The sequence below is a fragment of the Drosophila innubila genome (assembly GCF_004354385.1).
Source record: "Drosophila innubila isolate TH190305 chromosome 2R unlocalized genomic scaffold, UK_Dinn_1.0 1_C_2R, whole genome shotgun sequence".
Taxonomy (NCBI): domain Eukaryota; kingdom Metazoa; phylum Arthropoda; class Insecta; order Diptera; family Drosophilidae; genus Drosophila; species Drosophila innubila.
This window is the reverse complement of record NW_022995374.1, coordinates 15,009,120-15,031,371: the sequence shown is the minus strand read 5'-3', so window position 1 is coordinate 15,031,371 and position 22,252 is coordinate 15,009,120. Positions and strand designations below refer to the sequence as shown.

The 22,252-nt window shown below is 36.1% G+C and overlaps 2 protein-coding genes and 1 long non-coding RNA gene across 5 annotated transcripts; 2 read left to right on the top strand and 1 right to left on the bottom strand.

Moving 5' to 3' along the window:
* Positions 1-46: 46 nt before the first annotated feature.
* Positions 47-14,401, bottom strand: LOC117784376. The gene is made up of 2 exons (XR_004617419.1): positions 14,315-14,401; positions 47-194 (listed from the first exon to the last, which is right to left on the bottom strand). It is a non-coding gene; the product is annotated as an uncharacterized LOC117784376 (long non-coding RNA).
* LOC117784375 lies at positions 9,471-10,590 on the top strand. 2 transcript variants are annotated; one of them, XR_004617418.1, is made up of 4 exons: positions 9,471-9,824; positions 9,891-10,146; positions 10,192-10,331; positions 10,388-10,590. XR_004617418.1 is itself a non-coding variant. In XM_034622099.1 (4 exons), exons 2-4 carry the CDS (start codon positions 9,907-9,909, stop codon positions 10,489-10,491), a joined length of 474 nt encoding a protein of 157 aa, XP_034477990.1. In that variant the 5' UTR covers positions 9,474-9,824; positions 9,891-9,906; the 3' UTR covers positions 10,492-10,590. The 2 variants fall into 2 exon arrangements, 1 of the variants encoding a protein (XP_034477990.1); XM_034622099.1 differs by having other exon boundaries at positions 9,474-9,824; positions 10,202-10,331.
* A 39-nt stretch (positions 14,402-14,440) lies between the features above and the next one.
* LOC117784374 (sodium-dependent nutrient amino acid transporter 1) lies at positions 14,441-20,309 on the top strand. Of its 2 annotated transcripts, none has more exons than XM_034622097.1 (5): positions 14,441-14,583; positions 16,803-17,523; positions 17,587-17,961; positions 19,088-19,731; positions 19,798-20,051. In XM_034622097.1, the coding sequence occupies exons 2-5, from the start codon at positions 16,829-16,831 to the stop codon at positions 20,049-20,051; spliced, it is 1,968 nt and encodes a 655-aa protein (XP_034477988.1). In that variant the 5' UTR covers positions 14,441-14,583; positions 16,803-16,828. The 2 variants fall into 2 exon arrangements, with proteins under 2 accessions (XP_034477988.1, XP_034477989.1); XM_034622098.1 differs by having other exon boundaries at positions 14,444-14,587; positions 19,798-20,309.
* Positions 20,310-22,252: the final 1,943 nt, after the last annotated feature.

Here is a 22,252-nt window from a genome sequence, read left to right as displayed (position 1 = left end):
TTTAGCGTATTATGTTTTAAGCTGTTGTTGACTCGCTTTTACTGTCGTTGTACTTGCTGCTGTTGCTGACATCGCATTTTGTATTGTTGCTCGGTCTGTGCTCTTCAATTCTGCACTTGGTTTGTACTTTTAAAGTTGTTGTGCCAGTTTATTCCTCTGCTCATTGCCACGCCTTCTACAACATCGTCTACCTCCTGCAATAGAAAACAAATGCTATATTGTTAGAGTTGTTGTTGCTGCTGTTGCTGTTGTTGCAGCAGTTGCAACTGTTGCAAGCTGACTGGCTTGTGCTGAAGTGCACTTGAGGGCAGGTTAAGCGCACACAACTTGCTGGCAGAGTGAAAACATAGTAAAATTTGACACTTCACTTAATCTAATTAGCAACTCTTAAATACTCCTACTCACAATATTATGAGCCAGCCAACAAACTTGTCACCACATGTGCACCTAACCATGGAAATTATTTCAATCAACTCATAACTTATGACTCTAATTAAGTGATTTTAAGTGTTTTCAAGTGGCTTAAAGTTTAACTCGTGTCAAAATATATACAATTTGTGACAGTTCTTTTGAAATTTGATTGATTATTGAATATTTTCTATAGTCAATTTTTAATAATTATTATCAATTAGATGAGTAAGTGAATAAAGTGATGGGGCTTTAAAAAATTATTTTCGAGTACTGACTAATTTAGCTAGAAACCATAGAACCCAAGAAATTTGAGGCTAGAGAAGGGTATAATTAATTGAATAAATTAATGAGAAGATCTTTGAAAGTCATAAATTGATTTAATGTTTGCATTTTAATTTTTTAATTCATTTTATTTATAATTTTGGACCTTCCATATTTACTAAACGAAAAAATTAAACTCGGAATTTCTGCTTAATTTTTGAAAAAAAATATACATGGAATATTAATTCATTTGCATTTAAATCAGTGTTGTTCAAAAGTTTGCTATGGAATACTTTTTCCTATAGATTGTTTATTGTTTATTTTGATAGATTGTTAATTTCTCAATTTCTTAGAAGTTCCGTGATAAATTCATTAAAATTAATAACTTACTTTTTATAATGTATTGATATTAAAGTGAGCTTGTAACACCCATAACTCACAAATAGCATTATCAATATGATAAGTATTGACTATGGTTTCGTTGTCACACTTAAGTCGTATCTTGAAGCATTAATGTATTTCAATAGCCTGACACTTATATTACCATATAAAGCGTTGACATATCTCATTTGCCTCATTTAGCCGGAATCGTTAAGATTACCAGGCGTTTACAATGGGACCCCATTATCGATTAAGGCCATTAAAGGGCGGCATACTCGCAGCGCATAAAAGCGATAACAATGGCAGGTCATGTAATACAAATTGAATGTTGGCAGACCGAAAGAAACAGCAATAACAATTGTGTCTGGTTCACACATCAAAGCACTAATCATTATAGAAGCTGACGTTGAGGGTTGTCTAATAATGCGCTTAGACTATTTTCACGGAATCAATTAAAGCCAGACATAAGTATAGAAAAAGTTCTAGGTTGTAAAAAGGGGGATGTTTCTCAATTAAATACTTTGATAGGAGCCACAAACAAAACAGCGATTAGTTCTACTCTGGGGAACTGAGATTATTCCTGCCTGTACTTGAGATTTTGAGGGGTTTGTTTACTTTATTGATGTGTGACGGCTCCATCATCGATGGACAGAATACATTTGGGTTTTGCCTAACCCGATGTGATTTATACAATGAAGGAGCAGCCCAGCTGGCTTAAGCAATTTACTTAATTGGAAAATACAAAAAAGAACACAAGAAAAGAGAAAAAACTGGCTACTTGGCTCTTTAACAAAAGGCACTTGTTATTTGGTTCATACTGTTTTCGTCTCTTCTTCCCTTTTTTTTATAGTCAAGCGCGCATAATTAAATTTGCGGCTAACGTGGCGTATGAGCAACTTGACTAAGGGTTGGCTAATGCAAAATTAATGTCAATCGCTTCGGTCGGCGTGTCAGCATCGACGTCATCAGCAAATGGGCAATGCCCTTTTAATTGTGCTTGGATAACATTTGAGCTTGGCTGGCAGGCAAACAGGCACGCACGACCTGACAAAGTCGGCGCAAGGAATAAGAGGCAAGTAGCTAGGAAGAACGAGGAAAGAGTAAAAGAAGTTGCAACCCTTGAGGCGACAGCAAAAGGCAAAATGTCTGCCGGAAGTTATCCCTTTTAGTCAGATTGAAATCAGCTTAGTCCGGGACTTAATTGAAATGTTTGCATTTCACTTTAATTAAAGTGTTTGGACCAAGCCAAAAACCTTTCAGCACGCGCCAAAGAGCCTTCTTTATGAAGTTGGCCTGAGGAAATAGGGAAGAAGTTCCTCTTTTAGTTGATTTCAACGGCATTTTTCTTTCATTTCATTGCGCGCTGTTTTTCGCACGTCATTTTATGAAGTTGCTGCAAAAGTTTTAATAGTTAAATGTAACAACTTTGCTTGCCATTGCCAACAACTTACAGTTCTTACAGCTACCGTCCCCTCCTTTAATGCCATTCATTTCCATTCATTTCCTTTTAAGCGTATTTCTTTGGTGCCAAGCGTCTGGGGACTGCCTTATTATGCAATATTTATTATTATTATTTATAAATGGAATGACAACAAACGCAGTTTAATTACAATTTTTAAACTCATCAAATGCAGCGGCCACAGGACCCTGTAAACGACATCCAAGCGACGCTAATGGCTATCCCGTTTCTCCAGCTCCAGTTCCGAGCTGTTTTTAAATCCAATTTTTGCTTCATAATTTTATAACACGCCAGTTGCAAGTTGCCAGTCGCCAGTCGCACCAAGTCTTCAACTCCAACTGCAACCTCATTCTTTTCACTTCATCCTTCTTTTATCCGGTCTCTGTCTCCATCGCTGTCGTTGTTGTTGTTGTTGTCGTCGTCATCGTTGTCGCCTATTCCCAATTTAATTGCATCGCTGACATTTAGCACCAGCATATAAAACAGACAAAAAAGAAAGCAACCAACTACAAATGAACGAAAAAGGACAAGAGAAACTGCAGCTTAAATAGGATTTTTGGTCTTGTCTTCGTGGCCATTTTCCTTTATCCTCTGCTCAAACAAAGTTAAACTAAATCTTGCTTAATTGAACTTGACCCATGGCATTCTCTATTTCCCACCCATTTGTATTACAATACATGCAATTCCTATTTCATAGTACCAAAGTGTCGACCAAATCCCATTCAAGCAAAAGGATTAAACTCTGCTCAAATTCTGCTTCTGTCTGCACTGACAGCTCTGTCGACTTTTGACTTTTAATGTTATTGCATAGATATAAAAGAAACTAGAAAATGAAACAGTAAAACTTCAGATTCATAATTTAAAGAGTGTTTTCACTTTCCCAACAAGCTTTATTAAAAAGCCATACAGAATCTGTAAATAACTGTGCAAAGCTTAATCTCAAAGCCTCTCAAACAAGCTTGAAAAGTGTATAATAAATAGCAGATTAAATTACATTTTGGTATCTTACATTATCCATTGATTACAAGTTAAACGCTTCTTATTAAATGCTAAGAAGTTAAAAGCTTGACAGAATTAAATCTCAAAAAATATTTCTCGTATATCTAAAAAAAAAAAAACAAACTATTGAATGAAAAATACATACAAGTTAAATTAATTCTGAAATTTTATGTAGCCTACTCTCAGTTGTGCATTGTTGTTTAGGTGATTTGAGCGGCGACACACTAATAAGTTAAAATTATTTATAAGGCCCCCTGCAATACACCCCGGAACTTCCCTGGCCATTAACTGACGGCATAATTTTGTGCAGTCAAGTGCCTATAATGAAAATTAAATGCGACAAGCTGGAGAGTGGGCAGGATTTTCCAGGATATACACTTGCGGGCAGGAAGGCAACGAAGCGTGCACGGAACTTTTAACACATTTGCCCAGTGAATGCGAGTGCAGAGGTGTGAAAAAGGCAACAGCACACAGCAGATACACACAAAAACAACTCTGACAACAACAACAACAACTACAGCAACAACAATGGCAATAACAATAGCTAATAACTATGCAATTGAGCTCGGCGGAAGGAAAACACTTGAGAGGGCTAGAGCCGCCACATAATTTATAATAAAAAGCAGCTAGGAAAACGTGGAAAGCTCGGAAAGTGCCTGAAACATTAGTTGCAAAAGGCAAAAGGATAACACAGGATAATGACCATGTTAATGCAATACAAAAGTGCACTGAAAGGAAATGAGCAAGATAAGTAACGAGACCCATGTCAAGTCCAAAACTGACCAAAAATTATCCCACCCTCGACAAAGTTTTAAAACACAAACGAGTTTCGGACCAGACCAAGACAGAGCAGGTCCTTGGCTTGCTTTGGGCCTGGCATGCTCATTAAATACGCACAACTTGGCTAAACTGCAACAGTCTTAATTATGTTCTAAAGACTTGGTTCAGCTAACAAAGGCAGAGCAATCAGCAAGAAAAATACCCTGTAAGACCAAAGTTCAAGTATGCATCTCAAAAATGTTTCAAACTCTTCTTAAACAAAAGACAAAAGCATTGAAACTGAGTATATAATTGGGCTCAATTAACCTTTGTTCAATGCTTCACATTTAATTAGTTAATTTGCATACCCCATTTACGTGTATACCCTAACAGGAAGTTGAGACAACACAATCAGCGCAAAACTTGCAAGGCACTCGGCGCACTTTTACCGACGCTGATTAGTTTTTCGAGTGCCTCAAGTGCGACTCGACCAGTCAAGTTGCCAAAGAGTCAGTCAGTCAGTCAGTCTATCTGTCAGCTAGTCAGTTGCCGCTGGTCGAGCGTGTAAACTTTGCCAAAACAACAACAGTTTCTTGCAACAAAAACTCATTAAAAATGGCACAAATGCAGCTGCCACGTAAATATGAGAAAAATAATGTAGAAAGAAACCGGAGAAAAGCTAACTAAATGGAAAATTCACAATAATTACATGCAAAAATTTTAAAGACGCTTATGAAGGCAGCCTTTGTGCCACATCAAGTGGCCAACTAAAAAGCCAAATAATTCACAAAGGCCAGCACAAATTAGACAAAAAGGTGGGCAATAATGATAAGAAACGAAATATTTCAAATATTCTTAATAAATATAATAATAAATTTCAAACATTCATTTAAAAATTTAAATTACATTTATGTTTATAATGAAATCTTGATAAAGTGAATAAATAAAAGCACATAGGCGAGGGTTCTCAAAGAAGTTAGTTTAGTTTAAGTTCATTATTCAATACAAATTTTCTTCAAATACATTTTTTTTTTAGTGCTTAGAGAAAAAACCTATCAAATACCCATCTTACCATTACCGTGCTTAAAATAAATCTTAAATTCAATCAACCTTCCAGTTAGGATCATATATGCATTTTATTCAAATTATATTTTTGTTTTAAGCACAATGCAAGCACAAATATTGTAAACTTATCTGCATCAAAATATTAAGGGTATTCTTTTTACGTAAACATAAAGATATGAATAAACTTGAGAAACTTCTATTTATTTTTAAATATATATTTTTATACCAAGTTTCCCCTTTGAAGTTAAGTTGGTATATTTGCTTCAACAGGGTCAGGGAGTACCTTTATTATTGCCTCAGCAAATGGCTGACAGAAATTTCTGTGGAAATATTATAAATTTATACTGCCTTTGGCATATTTTGCTGAACACCTTCCGTTTTGGACCAATTGAATTGTCGGGACACAGCTGCCGGCTGTCGGCTGTCGGCTGCCTCCAGTTGGCAGTTCAACTTAAACTTGTTAACTTTCGTAATTAAATTGTTAAACATCAGTTGGACTTTAATTGACTGCCGGTGAAGCCAGTGTTGAGCTAACAACAGGCAGGCGAACAAAGTGTCAGACCGTCAGTCAGGCAAGACTATGGTCGAGCAGGGCAAAACAAGGACATTCTGTTAGCCAGCTCAGCAAAATTCCTTAAGTGCCAATTTAGTGGCAATTTGCTTTTTGTCTTAACACTTTTTTGAAAGACCTGGCAACACACAAGTTTCATGTTAATTAAGCCAAACTGTAAGCCAAGTCAATTTCGATACCAAACAAATGTTTGCTTAGCCAGTCAAATTCCCAAAAAAGGTAAAACTCATAAAAGAGCTGAGAAAAATTTAATCAAATAAAATTGAATTGTTGGCCAATTGAACGATCCGAAACGAGCTAAGAGTCGCATAAAATGCACAAGCAGCAGGTAAAACATTTGCATAAAAGCCCTTTAACTCTGTGTGTTTGTGTGTGTGTGAGAATCCTATATAATGCCATTTTAAATGCACTTTATGCGCCCTTTGACTCAGCCCAATGTCATTGAAAACATGCAGATTTCTCTCCCAATCCTAATCCTATGATATATAAACTGCAGCGATTTGCATAGCTTTGCGCATATATGTGACATTCCAGAGAGTATTAAATGATTTGATTGCCAAGCTTAAAGCAACGTTACGTATACGTAACACACACATTACGCATACGCAGTGTGGCATGGCACAGAGTCTCAAAGAACAAGGATTGAAGTAATTGATTAATTTTTAGTAAAGAGCAATTATTAGATGAATACTACACTAGTGAACACAGTTTGGTATTTTTTTAATTATTTGTAAATGGTCATGGTTTTAATAATTTTTAAATTTAGGAGTCATATCGTAAATAAATAAATCAATAAATAATTTGTATTATAAATATAATAGAAATAAAGTAAAATCAAATTTTTTTTATTTTTAATTTTCAATTTAAATGTTGCTTAAAGCTTGAAAATAAATAAAAATAATAATAATTGCTAATTAGTGTAAATAGCTGTTATACTGTTGGGATTGGTTTGTTTTGTCTGCGCTAATTGTTTGTCGCCAGGATGCCAAAATATTAATTGGTCACGTTGAGCCAAGACGTGTCGCCAGACAGACGGACAGACGGACAGATGGACGAGGGCGCCTTATTTGGCATTGGTCGCGTTTATTATTGATGATATTTCCGTTGGCTTTTAATTTGATGCACGAGTGCCTTTGATAGCAGCTAATGATTGAGTGTTAATGGAGCGAACGTGGCCCAAAAGGAATCAAAGCAAAATGAAGAAAACGTGTCTACATGCATGTGTAATAACATGGCAGCTGACCTCATTGGTATGTCATAGAAAGCGGGGTGAGGGGACAGCAGGTGGTCGGGGAGAAGGGGAAGCTATAGCTGGGTGTCCACTCAGTGCAAACAAAACGCGTGTCAATGCGTTACGTTGCTGCTTAGGCAACAACAACAACAAGAAGCATGGCCAACATGTTTGCAGAATGGGGCAAAGCCTGGCCGCAGATGCAAACATTGAGATATGCAACGAATAGCACACACACACACACACACACATATATGTATTGGCAAGTGTGTCATGGACATTGCGCACTTTTCAATGTGTGTGTGTGTGTGAACAACACAGTTACACGTGTAGACAACTGTGGGTTGGCAGTTGATGATGTTGCTACGAGTATGAAAAAGGCGCATACTAAAATGACGATTCGAAGGACAAACAAACACACTAAATACACACAATCGCACACACCCACACACGCTGTAATTGTGCTTGGAAACTCTGGCATACGCATTTATGCAAGATTGCAATTATGATATAAAATACTTGATAAAACAAAAAAAGGACATATCGTATATAGACTGAGGCCTGCTGAATGAACTGTGCTTAGTTGTGTGTGAGTATGAGTGTGTGTGGCCGAATTGAATGGCCAACAGCCGACGGCATTAAAGTTGAGTTTAGTCTAAGATCCTGTTTGTTTATTTAAGCTATATGCCAAGAGCTAAAAGCCAAGGTCAAAAAGAATTGCAGTCGGTTAAAGAAAGCTGTGGTTAAGATGATAATTTATCATATTTAAAGAGCTTATGGATACCAAAAGTGCAATTTTTAACAGCATAAAACTCTTCACTTATATAATTATTTATTTAACGTCAACTTGTTTAAATTATTATTAAATTATACTATATTTTTTTAATATTTGTGATCAGCCAAAATCAGCTCCACAAAAGTTTTTAACTAATTAATTCAAAATAAAGTTTAAAAATTTTTAAAATAACAACAAACAATATATTTAAATATTTATTTAAATGTAATGTTTTTTGACAAAGTAAAATAATGCCTCTAAGCTGTTAATTGAAGCCAAAAGCTTTATGTCAGGCCAATTAACGAATTGAACTTTGGCTGACCATTTATGTAAGCTGTCACTTCAAGGGAGTGAGAGGAAGTGACAAGGGGGAAAGGGGTTGGCTGCTGCAGCGCATTCAAAACTGTCACAGCGTTAATTGAGTTTGACACTAATGAGCGTGCAATCGTTGCATAATTGATTTATAAATGTCCCTCCCCCTTTTCCATCTCCCTCTCCCCCTCTCTTTCACATTATCTCGCGCTCTCTTGGCTGCCCAATTGAGTTGTGCACTTGAGTTTATGACGTTGTTGCAATTTTGTGCTAATTGGGTCAGACAAACAATGTGAATTCGGCGAAGACGAGGGAAAGAGGATGCTAAAATACGCCAAATTTGAAGGCTGCTGCAGTTGCAGAGCCAGCACATAATTCAAGTACTTAGGCTGTCATACGAAATTTGCATTTTGCTAAAATACATAGAAATTAAAGGGATGAACCGCGGGGAGAGAGTGGGAGAGAGCCTAATGAACATACCGAAACATGTGCCCATAAAAATCTCTTGAAATATGTGAAATTGCGGGCAACGTTGGCATAGGCAACAACAGCAACATCATCATTATTATCATTATCATTGTTTGTGGGCGGCTTGCCGCAAGCGCTAATTCCACACAAATTGTAATTAATTTGAATTAATTATGTTCTTCTTTTCTACATGCCAAAAACAAACAGTCGTTGCTAAGTCCAGGCCCAGGACGAGGACCACACACACACACACACACACACACACACACACACACACACACACACGCTCACACAACACAACACATGTGGGCGTGGTGAGACTGAGACATATATTTTTTGTTTCCAGCATACTAAAGTATAAGCACACACACACACACACTCAAACACTCTCACACACAGACAAAAACCACAAATCTACCGCAAAGCGGAAGGATAAAGAGAAACAGCGCTTGGCTCGGCTTTGACGGCATTTGGCAAAGTTTCCACTGTTCACGACTTTCATTGCTTACTTTTCTGCGCAACATAAATGAACTGAACGGAACGGCAAAAAAACGGAATATATTTCAAAGAAGCTCATAATTAGCAATTAATTAGCAATTAAGCTCCAACTAAGGTTAAAAAAAAGTCGTCCACACTCTTACTTTAAACCACTTTAACTTCTTACTGGCGCAAATTACAACAGATTTTAATTTAAGAATTTTTAAACCATATGATCAAATATTTAAAGCGTAGGCTATGACTTCCAATCCCAAAATTTAGTCAGGCTGATGACAAAGCTGTTTAGTTTGATTGTCAATATTTTCAAAATTATCAAAATTAACAGAAATTACAAAAGGTTTATTTTGGCCTTATATGACCAAATTACGCTTTCGGCTTGCCTAGCATTTAATATTCATCATTTTGAAAAACATGCATATACTCGTCATAACGCCAGCTGGCAAGACAGTTAAGATTGATGTTGGTGATGAAGCAGATGCCAAGGATATGAATAACGATAAGTTGATAACACCAGAAGAAACTAAGTTACAAGATCTATATCCCTCAACTTCGACAAATGCTCAGCCGCAGGAGATTGGCATTCAGGAAGAGCAACTCGTTGAATCCGTGCGTTTCTCTTAGATTGCTTATTTCGGTAAGCATTTTTTTTCAACTCCAAATGGCTTAAATATGATAATGATTTTCTTCATTTTAAATTTAGTTGGTTGTTTAAAAGGATGTTTCCATTGTGCTGCCGCCCGTTGAGGAATAATTTGAAGCTTGCTTGTCTATATATCGGCCTAATCGAGTTGGCCTTATGTGTTGGCCGCTTTGGCATCTTTATAGATCACCTCAGTATAAACAGAGAGTCAATGACTTACACTATTTTATCGCTGCCAATATTGGTACTCACTTTGGAAAGTATTTTCTTTATTCAACTGCTGAGCGCTGTCATGATTACGGTGGGAGCTGACCTGGTAATTTAGCATTATTAAATGCGAATTTATCTAATCGAAATTAAGAACTTTACAGCACAGCAATGGCTTCTTAATCGCTTTCCTGGTGTTGTCATTTATTACTGTAATATTTTTTATACCCGTAATGATCGTCTGCGGAGTCTACGCCAGTTATCAAATGCTCTTTGCCTGGCTAGTATTATTGGGTATGTATTATCAATTTGTATATAAATCTCTCTCTCATTCGAACTCTTTTTTAAAGCTCCTGAATTATATTTTTGGATAGTAGTTATTTATTATATGCAGTATTTACGTGCTGTAGAACTTTCAGCTGCTAACGGCGAGTATGGGTCAACAGAAGTTTAAAGGTCTTTCTGCAAGAATCTTAACTTGTTGTTAATATAATTAATGAACAATCATTTTAAGTATTTAATTATAATCCGTTTATAAAAATTATTTAAATCAGCCGTAAACTTTATGTAGTTTTAACTGTCAATAATATCAAAATGTATCAATCAATTCAAAATTAAAGTTAGATAAACATATACGCAAAAAGCACGTGTGCTCTAATCTCTTAAATTCCAAACATAGTCAAGTTTTACACGTGCCAAGCAAATTTATGTGACTAGTTCAAGAGAATCTTGCCACAATGGCAATGGTGAATGACAATGTCTGGCACTAGACGAAATGTTGACAGCAAAAATTTAACGCTTAAAATGCCAAACACACAAATATTTTGACATTCAAAGCACAGAAGACGAGTGAACAAACACTCACACTGTCATATTTATAGCTTTGCCAACAATCAACACACACACAAAACATGTGTGTGTGCCTCTTGTTTTGTGCTTTCTTTTTGCGTGGCAAATTTTCCATGAAAATTGCATGAATTGCAGATTTTTATACGCACGAAATGCGCTTCGCTTGCCATGCGACTGGAGTCAAGTTGAGTTGTTGCTTTTGTTATTGTGGTTGTTGTGGTTATTGTTGCGTGTACTTTAGTCATTTTTATGGCAGCGCCGGCGGCACTTGGCTCGTATATATGTATATATATATAGAACAAAACAAAACAACAAAAACGACAAGAATTGTATTTTGCATTGTAATAGAATTTTGCTTTAACAAGCGCCAAACAATGACTTAATATACTGCGATTGCGATATGTATGCAACGTGACGTATGCGTGATATGCGTGGCCACAAAATGCAACCAAAATAAAGCAACAGCTTTATTAGTTGTCCAGCCTGGGAGCGTGTGATTAATGTATTCCGTATTTAGATGTTAGCCAAAAAGTATGCAACAAATAAACTGCCAACAGACTGACACTTGTGGCAAATGCCTCGCATGCCTCACAAGCCAAGTTTTTGCCACAAATGAAATTGAAGTTGCATACGAAATGAGAAGCTCTTGCTGTAAGCAAACTCTTAAGGTAGATTAGGCCCAAATGTAATTGCAAATGCCAAAAACAAATCTCTTCAAGCTAACCAATTTGTTGGACTTTTAGTTTTGCATGATTTCATTTAAGTTGGCAAGTTTCTGAATTCAATTAAGTTAATAACGGATTGAATACTAAAGCAGCATGAAATGGAATCTATACACTTCAGTAAAACATACTAGTCGCTTATAAGTTTTCAACTTAATCTGTTGATCTGCCGTTATATATTTTTAAAAACTTTATTTACTTGATTACTATATCAAACTTTTATGTCTACAAAAAACAAGGATCAGCATTAAAACTTGTAGTGCCTCTCGAAATACTTTTTCCTTTTTAACAACACCCAAAAGACACATTAATTATGCGACATGGCATAAAGAAAACTAAACAAAATCAGCGAAGCTCTAAATTTAAATCAATTCTTAATGTTGTTTAACAGCATAAATCAAGAGCGATAAACAAGATGCCAAGTTGCCTACCACATGGCGTATGCGCAACCTGCCGGTTTGACCAAGTACCTTTGGCATTTGTATCTTTTGTTTTTAATGTCGAACAGGTAAATGCTATAAAATTTAATGTTTTGGCGAAAAGCAAAACAAACAATCCAACAATTGCGTGACGAAGGACAACGATTGTGAGTTTGCTGGTAGGCTTTCTTGGGATTTCGGTTAGCTCTGGCGACAAGCAGGCGTTCAGTGCCAGTTAGGCAGATGTCACTGCGATTTGCTTGGCCAAAAGATTTATGCCCTGCTGGCACTTGATAAATGACTGAGCAAAATTTGTAAGTGGCTTTTGTTGGCCATAAATTCGCAGTTGGCTAAATGCCCAAATTAGAATAGAGTTAATTGTTGATATTTGTGTACAGTTCTATTTAAATAAGTACAACAATTAAAAGCCTAAGTCGTTATTGAGCAGGTAAGTTAAAGAGAAAGTGTCCAAGCCCGAATCAAGCATTTTGATTTATGTAATAAATAAACTAAATATTATACTACAATTATAAATACACCTAGATTGACTTGAATATTACAGGCATTTAATTATTTGTTCAGAAACAACAGATTCATTTGTGTTTCTCATTAAACAACACTAATTAACTTATCAATTTACTGAACTACATATGTAAATACATTGTTTCAGAAACAACAAATCCTTTGGCTCATTGCATATGATTTACGTATAACTGTTTTAAAAACAATTCAAAAGCATGCATGGTAAAAGGAGCGAACTTGCTGCAGAATTAACTGGACTACAAAATACCCTGTGTGCAGTCTTACAAAATATATTTTAAATCAGTTAGTATACAACCATATGTCGAAACAAAAAGGGAGAGCAAGTTCTACGAAAAAAATATATATACCCTCTTATAATTTGATGATGCTACGTGTTGTGTATATGTACGTGTATATAATAACACAAACAAAGACCAGCGATTAACCCTTTCAACCGAATTATTACAAATTAATTACACATTAAATGGCATAATAGAATTTGAAAAAATGTTAAGTACTTGTATTTATTCCAACAAAGCGTTTAATTAAAACAAATATTTAAAAAATAATATAAATTGTATTAATTTATTTATGCAGGTGCGATAAATACAATTTTGTTTGTTCTTTAAGCATTGTTGATAATTTTAATTGAATTGTTTTAATCAATGCATAACGCGCCACTGCTCAATTGGAAAATTTTAATGCGGTCAATTTTCGTGTTAATGCCACAAAAATCGAAATTGTCATTTTTTCCTAAACAATTGTCATAAGCGGATACTCGTTAGGTATTTCCCAATTTGCATCCAATTAAAATTGTTACTCATTTGCAAAATGTCAAGCCCGAAATGTTGTGGTGAGTGCGTCATTATTTAAGCCACATTTTGTACGAAAACTGAAATTTCGCAATTCCAGTTCTGATTCTAGATAAATATGTACTTATGTATGTTTACGTATATGTAATTTAATTTGTTTGCTTGATGAATCATTTTTTTAAGAGACTTATCGTTCAGTCTACCATCTAACAATTGTACAACCGAATTCAACGTAAGCATCTCAATCTTATCATTACAATTGTGATCGTAAAACCTGTTCCTAAATAGCAACAAAAGCAGCAACAAAGTACAACTACTTACAAGTTTATCAGCCAAGGGCATTTGAAATAAGACATTTCTATGCCTCTAGAACAAAAAATTCAATATACTCCTGACTTTTAAATAGCAGTTTATAATCAGCGTCGATTAACCCATGGATAATTTATTAAATAAGGTTTCCCATAATTTGCTAGCACTCGTAGTAGAAATAACCATAATCGTAATTACAGTGCTACAATGAAAAAAGTTTGATTAAACATTAAATTACACAAGTCAGCAAACAAAACGCAAATAACTCTGTTTTTCGAAGATTACTCATTAAGATAATAGTGGCATTCAGCATTTAATTTTGAGCACCCAATCACAGTACATAACAGAAATGTTATTTCAGTATCACAAAAAATGTTTTGTACAATTGATTTCACGAGCAACGAATATAGATTTATCTGGCAATTTTAAAAGTGAACTTAGCTAACTTTTACTATTTTTTGGTCGATCAATTACAAAAAGGACTTTAATAATAAAATTCCAACTTTAGCTTTAAGCGCAAATTTTGTAAACTAGTGTTAATATTGTAGTGGAGACGTCCTCAAAAATACTGCTCAATACCAACATTAATCTAATGTTGTTAACTATTTGAATTTCCAATATTGGCAAATACCTGTCTTATTTACCTAATGTCAAGTTGTGAACACCTTTTACCGTTACGGAGTCACTGTCGCTGTCGTCGAACAACAATTCGCACCGATCCGTTCAGTTATCGTTTGGCATTCGTCGTGAGCAGTTCGGTTGAATTCAAGTAGAGCCCATTGGAATATTTTTGGGTAGCTGAAATGAATAAAAAAAAAAAATTCTAATTAGTTATGCTGTCGAAATAAAAAATATACAAAAAAAAAAAAAACTAAACACGTAATTTAAATAACTGAGTTTCAGCTGAAAACGAGTAGGTAAAAAGATCATGATGAATTGCTTTGCATATGCTTAAGTCAATTTCGACAACTAACAAGTGACGTGATTAATGTGATTTGACAGTGCAAAAAAAAATAATAAAAAGAAGAGAAAACCACTTGACGGATTATACAAAGTAGTTTGCGAGTGACATAACTAACAACAGTTGGTTCTTCATGTGATACGAAAACTTTTATAGTTTTAATCACATTAAACAAATAAACGAAACCATAATTAAACTCAATTGTGATCGCGTGTGAGCCATAAACAAAAAACAATAACAAACATGCTAACTTTTATTTTTTTGTGCGTGTGATTAGACCAACTGTTAAAATGATGCTAATCTATTAAAATGCCGATCCCTGTAAATGTATAAAAATTCTAAATACTATACAAACTGTGCTCTAAGCTGAAATAAGAAATTCCCTGTGATTCTAATTACTCACAAGTAACAATATGTTCTGCAGTAAATTTAATTTAATAATTTTAGTTCGTCCGTTTATAGCTACGCTGTTCATAATTCATTTGTTGTGAGACTTTCAGTATAAAACAACTGAGTTTTTTTCTTTAGAAATATTTGAATACAAACAGCTCAAAGTATCTCAGCTCATTTATTCAGCCTATTCCACAAATATATAATACTCTGCTTTTCATTGCGTATATTTTGGGTACAACCGAATAATAGGTCAAGGTACTGGCAAGAGTTCTATAAAATTAAATGGCTAGACAACTTTAAACTGATTGTGATAATGATGGCGTATCAAACAATTGATATTGCAAAGTTAACCCAGGTGCTTGGGTTTTTTGTGGGAATCTTTATTGCAGTCTGTAGTTAAGTTTATTGTTGGATTGCTATCTTGTGTTGTCCTTATCTGATGCCAGAAATGTCTGGCATACCCCACTTGAATACAATATTTATTATAGCTGAACTACTTCCAAATACTTTATGGTTGAAAAAACTGCTTATAACATGTTTATGACAGTGCCATAATTAGCATGTTTTTTGCGATAAAAAAATAGCACAATTAATTAATAATTATTAATTAAAATGAGCATCGCACTCAAGCAAGCCAACCGTGCTTTAATTTGCCAACTCTTGACTCAATGTTTAGTCAAGAAATCGAGGTGTAATTCAACGTTTTCCTTTTCGCTGACATTTTCAAAGCGAGGGCAACTGCTTAGTGCACCTTCACTATCCATTAATTGCGAGAACAATCAACAACAGCAACAACAACAACTCAGCTGCATCGCTTGACGCATGCGCAAATGCAACACTGTGGCAGCAACAATAACGTAACACAAAAGTTAAAGCAAAGAAACTCAAATGACGTCAGGCTAAACGAAGTGTGAATGCTCTTTAATTAAATTCTAAAAATTACAATGAATGAATTTGAAGAGTTCCCAATTCATAAACTAAGTGTTATCGTAATATCGATAAGCTGCCTATTACAGTCGTCAAGTAATAAAGGTTTATATATTTATAAGTGCTTCTTTATCACACTGTACTAAAACTACAATCTTAAGTGTCCCATTGTATTGTATAAATAATCGAATGATTCCTTCCAAGAAAAAAGCACTCGATGCTATCTTCCACATTGGACAAAACTCAGTTATGTAGAGACGGTCTAAAAAAGAAGCACTGCAAATAGAAATATAGAGAAATAAATTTGTTCTCTCATTTCCTTTACTGGTCATGCTTTTTTAAGAATATAAATTTTTAGAAACCGATTACAACTGTATAAACTAAATTGAACTTAAGAAACTTGGGTAAAAATACTTTTGTTTATAATCGTATATGTCTAAATCACAATATGAAATACAATACGTCACATCCTTCACTTTCCACACTTGAAATGAATGCAAAGTACTTTCAACCTCTCGATTACAAGATGAATGGCAAACACATTAAACCTGAACATAGAAAGGGAAAAGTAAACAATGAGCTAAAAAGTGCAAATGCATTTTTAAGCTAGACGATTCGAGAGACATTGCCAAGAAACTGGTTTCTCAGTTTCTCAGTTGCACTTTTAGTGAATGAATGCCACAACAAATGTTATATAATCGGTGGCTCAGTCAGTAGGTCAGTGACTTGTTGTGTTATTTGTTTTGTTTTAATAAAAACCAGTTTTTAGCATAGTCTGGTTGTTGATTTCAATTAATTATTGAACCACAAAACTTGACCACTAACTAATGATAACCTTGATTGATTTACAGCTGCAACAACAACAAGAACAACAGATATGGATCAGAGTAATAACAATGGTCACCTCAATCCAGCTTATGTGGGCTCACCAAATGCTTCCACAATATCTATACCGGGTGCGTATAACACCACTGAGAATAATACAACAAACACAAACACAATCACGGACACGCCCACAAACAAAGAGCTTGAGAATAGCCGCAAACCAAGTGAGGCAAGCAGGGAGGAGGAGAAAGAAGGAGATGCGGAACAGGGTGTCAAACGCGATGGTTGGAACAATGATATTGAGTTTCTCATGTCCTGCATTGCATTAAGTGTGGGTCTGGGAAATGTTTGGCGCTTTCCATTTATTGCACTGGAGAATGGCGGTGGTGCATTTCTCATACCCTATCTGATAGTGTTGATATTGGTGGGGAAACCCGTTTACTATTTGGAAATGTTGCTGGGCCAATTCTCGAGTCGAGGCAGCGTCAAAGTCTACGATTGTGTGCCCATTATGAGAGGCATTGGCTATGGTCAGGTTCTGGCCACGGGCATTGTGACAACCTACTATGCCACATTAATGGCCATCACGCTGCGCTATTTGGTGGAATCATTCTTTCCCACATTACCCTGGAGCTACTGTCGTGAGGAGTGGGGACCCAACTGCTTGGACTCGACACCACAGCCGATTAGCGATGCCATTGGCACCGCAACAACGGTGCGCACCACCTCAGCGGAGTATTACTTTACGTAAGTGAATCATTCCAAGCAATGGATCAATGTTAGCTAGCAATGCACTCGATTTCTGGACAGGCACATCATACTGCGCGAGAAGGTGAGCATTGATGATGGCATCGGTTATCCCAGCTGGACTTTGGCTATCGGATTGGCTGTTGCTTGGCTCATTATAGCGGCCATAATGTTCAAGGGTGTCAAAAGCTCCGGCAAGGCATCCTATTTCCTCGCCCTCTTCCCCTACGTCATCATGATCATCCTGCTCGTTCGTGCTCTCACACTGCCCGGTGCCTCGGATGGCGTACTCTACTTCCTGAGACCGCAGTGGCACAAACTCCTGGAGCCACAGGTGTGGTATGCTGCCGTTACTCAGGTCTTCTTCTCGCTGGCCATTTGCTTTGGCAACATCGTCATGTATTCCTCGTACAATCGCTTTGGTCAGAACATTTATAGGTGAGTAATTCTATCAATCTCTCGAGTTTTAAATTAAATAGTTGTTATTCAGGGATTAAATTGCATTTAACTTGGGTTACTTTTTATAGAAGGTCGCGAAATTACAAGAACAGCATAAATAAAAATTTAGTTCTGTAAAAAAAAATTGTTGCACTAAAAAATGATATTTTTTTAATAGTACACTTAATAAGCTGTTTATATGACCACAGATTTATGCTCTACTAGGTCCTTAATTTACAAACTAGCAAATTTGTTTGGTTACCTCGAAAATCGGCTGCGCAAAAATTAAAACAAAATAAAAAACAATTGATAGTATATTTCTACAGCAGATTCTAAGTTGCCAAACTTGTTTCATTTGTGGTACAAATACTATCGAGACTGCGACAAGTTCGTTAGCGTATATTTCTGGACTTTTCCCTTTTTCTGGACTTTATTAGAATGTGCCCATAAAGTATAAGTAAGAAAGATTAAAATGGTATTTATTACTCTATCCGGCTAAGACGGCTTCTTTGGCGTATTTAACCGCCTATTTTTCTGGATTTTTCTTGTCTGGTTTCTTTACCTGCTTACCTGTTTGGTGCTGATGCTGCTGCTGCCATGACCACGAAATTCCTGTCGCTGGTAAAGTTTCATAACTTGATAACTTGGCTAGTCGTTAGCTGGGTAAAATAAGCGCAGCTACGATGAGTTAGTTTGCGTATTTTATTGCCAATATTCTAGAATTTTATTACTAAAAATGTTTCTATGGTCTTTGAACCTACTTCTTGCCTGTCTGTCCTGGATTTTTTTTGCATAATTTTATGTAGAGAGTGTATTACAATTATGTAACGATCATGTAACGCATTAACTTACTATGCCAATTAGATGTCATAGAAACGATTCGTTAAAAATAAAATTTTTGAATCAAATCATCGGCATACTGTTCTGTTTTGTGTATTTTGTAATATTAAGGAATGTTTCTTACCGAACCCTTTTTTGTTTATCACTGTCCATTTTTTCCATACTTTCCCCTTAAAACTTTTTTAGACCCCGTACTTATTAAAAACTCAAACTGTCTTGACTTTAAGATTAAGTTATTAAGTCTTTCTTTAAACTGTTTATTGATTGACGTTTTTCTGAATTCCAGAGATGCCAACATTGTGACCACCTTGGATACCTTTACATCGCTTCTGTCCGGCATCATCATCTTTGGCATTTTGGGCAACTTGGCGTATGAGAATAATACGACGGACATATCGAGCGTGGTTAAAGGTGGACCTGGCTTGGCATTCATATCATATCCGGATGCTATAGCCAAATTCAAGGTGGTGCCCCAGGTCTTCTCGGTGCTATTCTTTCTAATGCTCTTCGTGCTGGGCATTGGCAGCAATGTGGGCATGGTCTCAGTCCTGACAACGGTGCTGAAGGATCAGTTTGTCAAGATTAAACAATGGCACATTGTGGTTTTCATTGCGATTGTAGGGTATTCGCTTGGTCTGCTGTATATCACACCTGGTGGACAGTTTGTGTTGAACCTGTTGGACTTCTTTGGTGCCACCTTCGTGGCCCTCGTGTTGGCCATCTTTGAGCTGCTGGCCATCGGATGGGTCTATGGAGTAAAACGTGTTTGTCGCGATGTAGAATTCATGCTTGGCAGAAAAACTTCAATTTATTATCGGCTCTGCTGGGGTTTCATTACACCTCTAATGATGGGTATCATTCTCGTCTACATGCTTGTCCTATACGAGCCCCTCAAGTACAATGATTACACCTACCAATCAGGAGTTTATGGTAAATGCCAATTCCAAATCGACTCAATTCCTTAACTTACTAATTTAATTTTTAATATTCCAACAGTCTTTGGCTGGTGTCTAAGCGCCTTTGGTGTAGGACAACTCCTGTTCTGGGCAATACCCGCTGTGAAAAGTCAACCCGCTGAATTAAGCCTCTGGATGCGCATACGCAAAGCCTTTAAGCCACTGCCCAGTTGGGGACCCTCTGATCCAGCTACCTTCAAACGATACCGGCTCCATATGGAGCAGGCCAATGACAGCGCAATGTTCCAGAAAACTGGAATATGGCACAAAATCTATGACAATATCTTTGGTTAGCAATAAAAATCTGTAGCATTTAATGCTGGGGGAGTAACTCGTTTTATGAAGCGCCGCCTAGCACCACAGCACCACCTCAGCACACAACTACAGCGCAACCCTTTTATAATAAAAAAATCCATGGCTTAAGTGCCAAATGTAGTTCGCCCAAGGCGACCTTATTGCCAATGCAATCAGCTAGAGATGAGTGCGTGATCAAGTCTGAGCTAACACTAAAACTTCTTAACTTCTAAGAATTTATGTGAATTGGAATTGAAATAAATATTTAAATAAATTAAGAAATTAACAAATATTTGTAAATTAACTGGATACGATTTACACTTTTTACGCTTACCAGCACTATATTTGCTCTAACTTATAGGCACCTACATATATGTTGACAATATGTAAATTGGACCTGAAATTCATTTTTGTGCACAGTAAAATAAATGTGAGCATTTTATAAATAAACTGAAACCATTTTTAAATTCATTTCTTTACCAACACGGCAACCGGTTAGGCGCTTTCTAACACTGGCCCTGTATCGTGCTTGCTCACGCGCTCAGCTCTAGCAAAATAAAAAACCAAAACAACTGGCACAACTATAAAAGACAAGACAATTGCAGCCAGAGGCGCTTTACGCTTTACACACACACTTCCACACACGCAGACACACACTCACACACACACCGATACACACATGCACTGATTATGCCGTAAAGGGTAAAAAGTTCTGATTTTATGATTGAAGCAAAAAGTTGCAAGCAGAAAACTGTGTATGCTTATATGTATGTGTAGGCGTATGTGTGTGTGTGTGTGCTGTAAAACACTTCCACTTCCGTTTCCGTGTAACAGCAGGCGCAAAGTATTCAAGTAATTTGTAAGTAAAAAGACAGCCTGTCTCCGCTACCCGTTACTTCTCTCTCACTCTCTCCTCTTCTCTCTCCCTCTCTCTGGCTGCCTGCTGTGCAGATAAGCACAAAAGGAGCCTCGGCATTGTTTGTTTGTTCTTCGCTGGCAGCGAAATGACAAACGAGGCGCCTATAAGCATGCAATATAAAATGCTCCGCCCCCTAAAAAAAAACACAACGTACAGAATACAAATAGAACACTAATAAATCACGCGGTTTCGTCATGCAGCATCGAGGAATCTGCTTTCATTAGTCCACATATCGCCAGGTTGACAAGGACTAAAGTGAAACTGAGACTGAAGCACAAGTGACAACTGTTTTCGTTCTGAATACCCTTTAATGGGTTATAATATATTTAAGCATAGCTATGTAACGCAGATTAAAAAGTATAGTAGTGGAATTCAATTTAATACAAAAAAAATAAATATATAAGAAAATAATAAGTAATTAGAGACACTAATCGAACTAAAAATCAGATACCTATTTTATTAAAGTTTTGAAATAAAAATAATTGTAATCAAAAATGTATCATAATTAAGAATTGATATATACTTCATCTTCTTGATAACCCGAAAATTATATGCTTTTAATCTCTTTTTTCCGTAGACTCTTCGGTCTTTATACTATTGTGCTGCACTGAATTCTTTTGGCTTTTTGGCTGTCAAATTAATGCTTAATGCGAATGCCATTGGTTGACTACCAGGTTGAGTGTATTTGTCAGCAGCTTGTATGCTTAATTGCACTGATAAAATGCATTTAAAAGTGCATAAAAACTGCACTCCAATACACTGTCATGATCACCACGGCGTATACGCAACGTCTGCTTCGACTGAGCGGATGTGAATGCATTTCGAGTTATTTGTCAAGCCATTGTGCCTTGTTAATGAGTTTTTAATGGGCAAATGTTGAAAACACAACTCTTTGTTCATTTCATTCAAGTGGCAGTTGGAGTGTTCACCCCTCCCTTCTTTTTCCCTGCAGCTACAACTCTTCGCTCTGCGCTTTATTTCACTGAAAATCAAAAATAATGTGATATTATGACCGCATCAGTGCTACGTATACTTAATTAAAATATATATTAAATAGCCAATGACGAAAAACACACAGAGAAGGTTCGAATGAGAGTGAAAAACCATTATTAAATCAAATTGAATATAATTAATACTCATTCGAATATTTATCAATCGGTTTAGTGGGCACAGGTATTATATATAAAGCTGTCAATTAAGCTGTCTGACTTTTGACAATGAAAATTGCTGCAAAACTATGCAAAATTGAAAAATAGTTTGTAATTTACAGAGTATATGTATA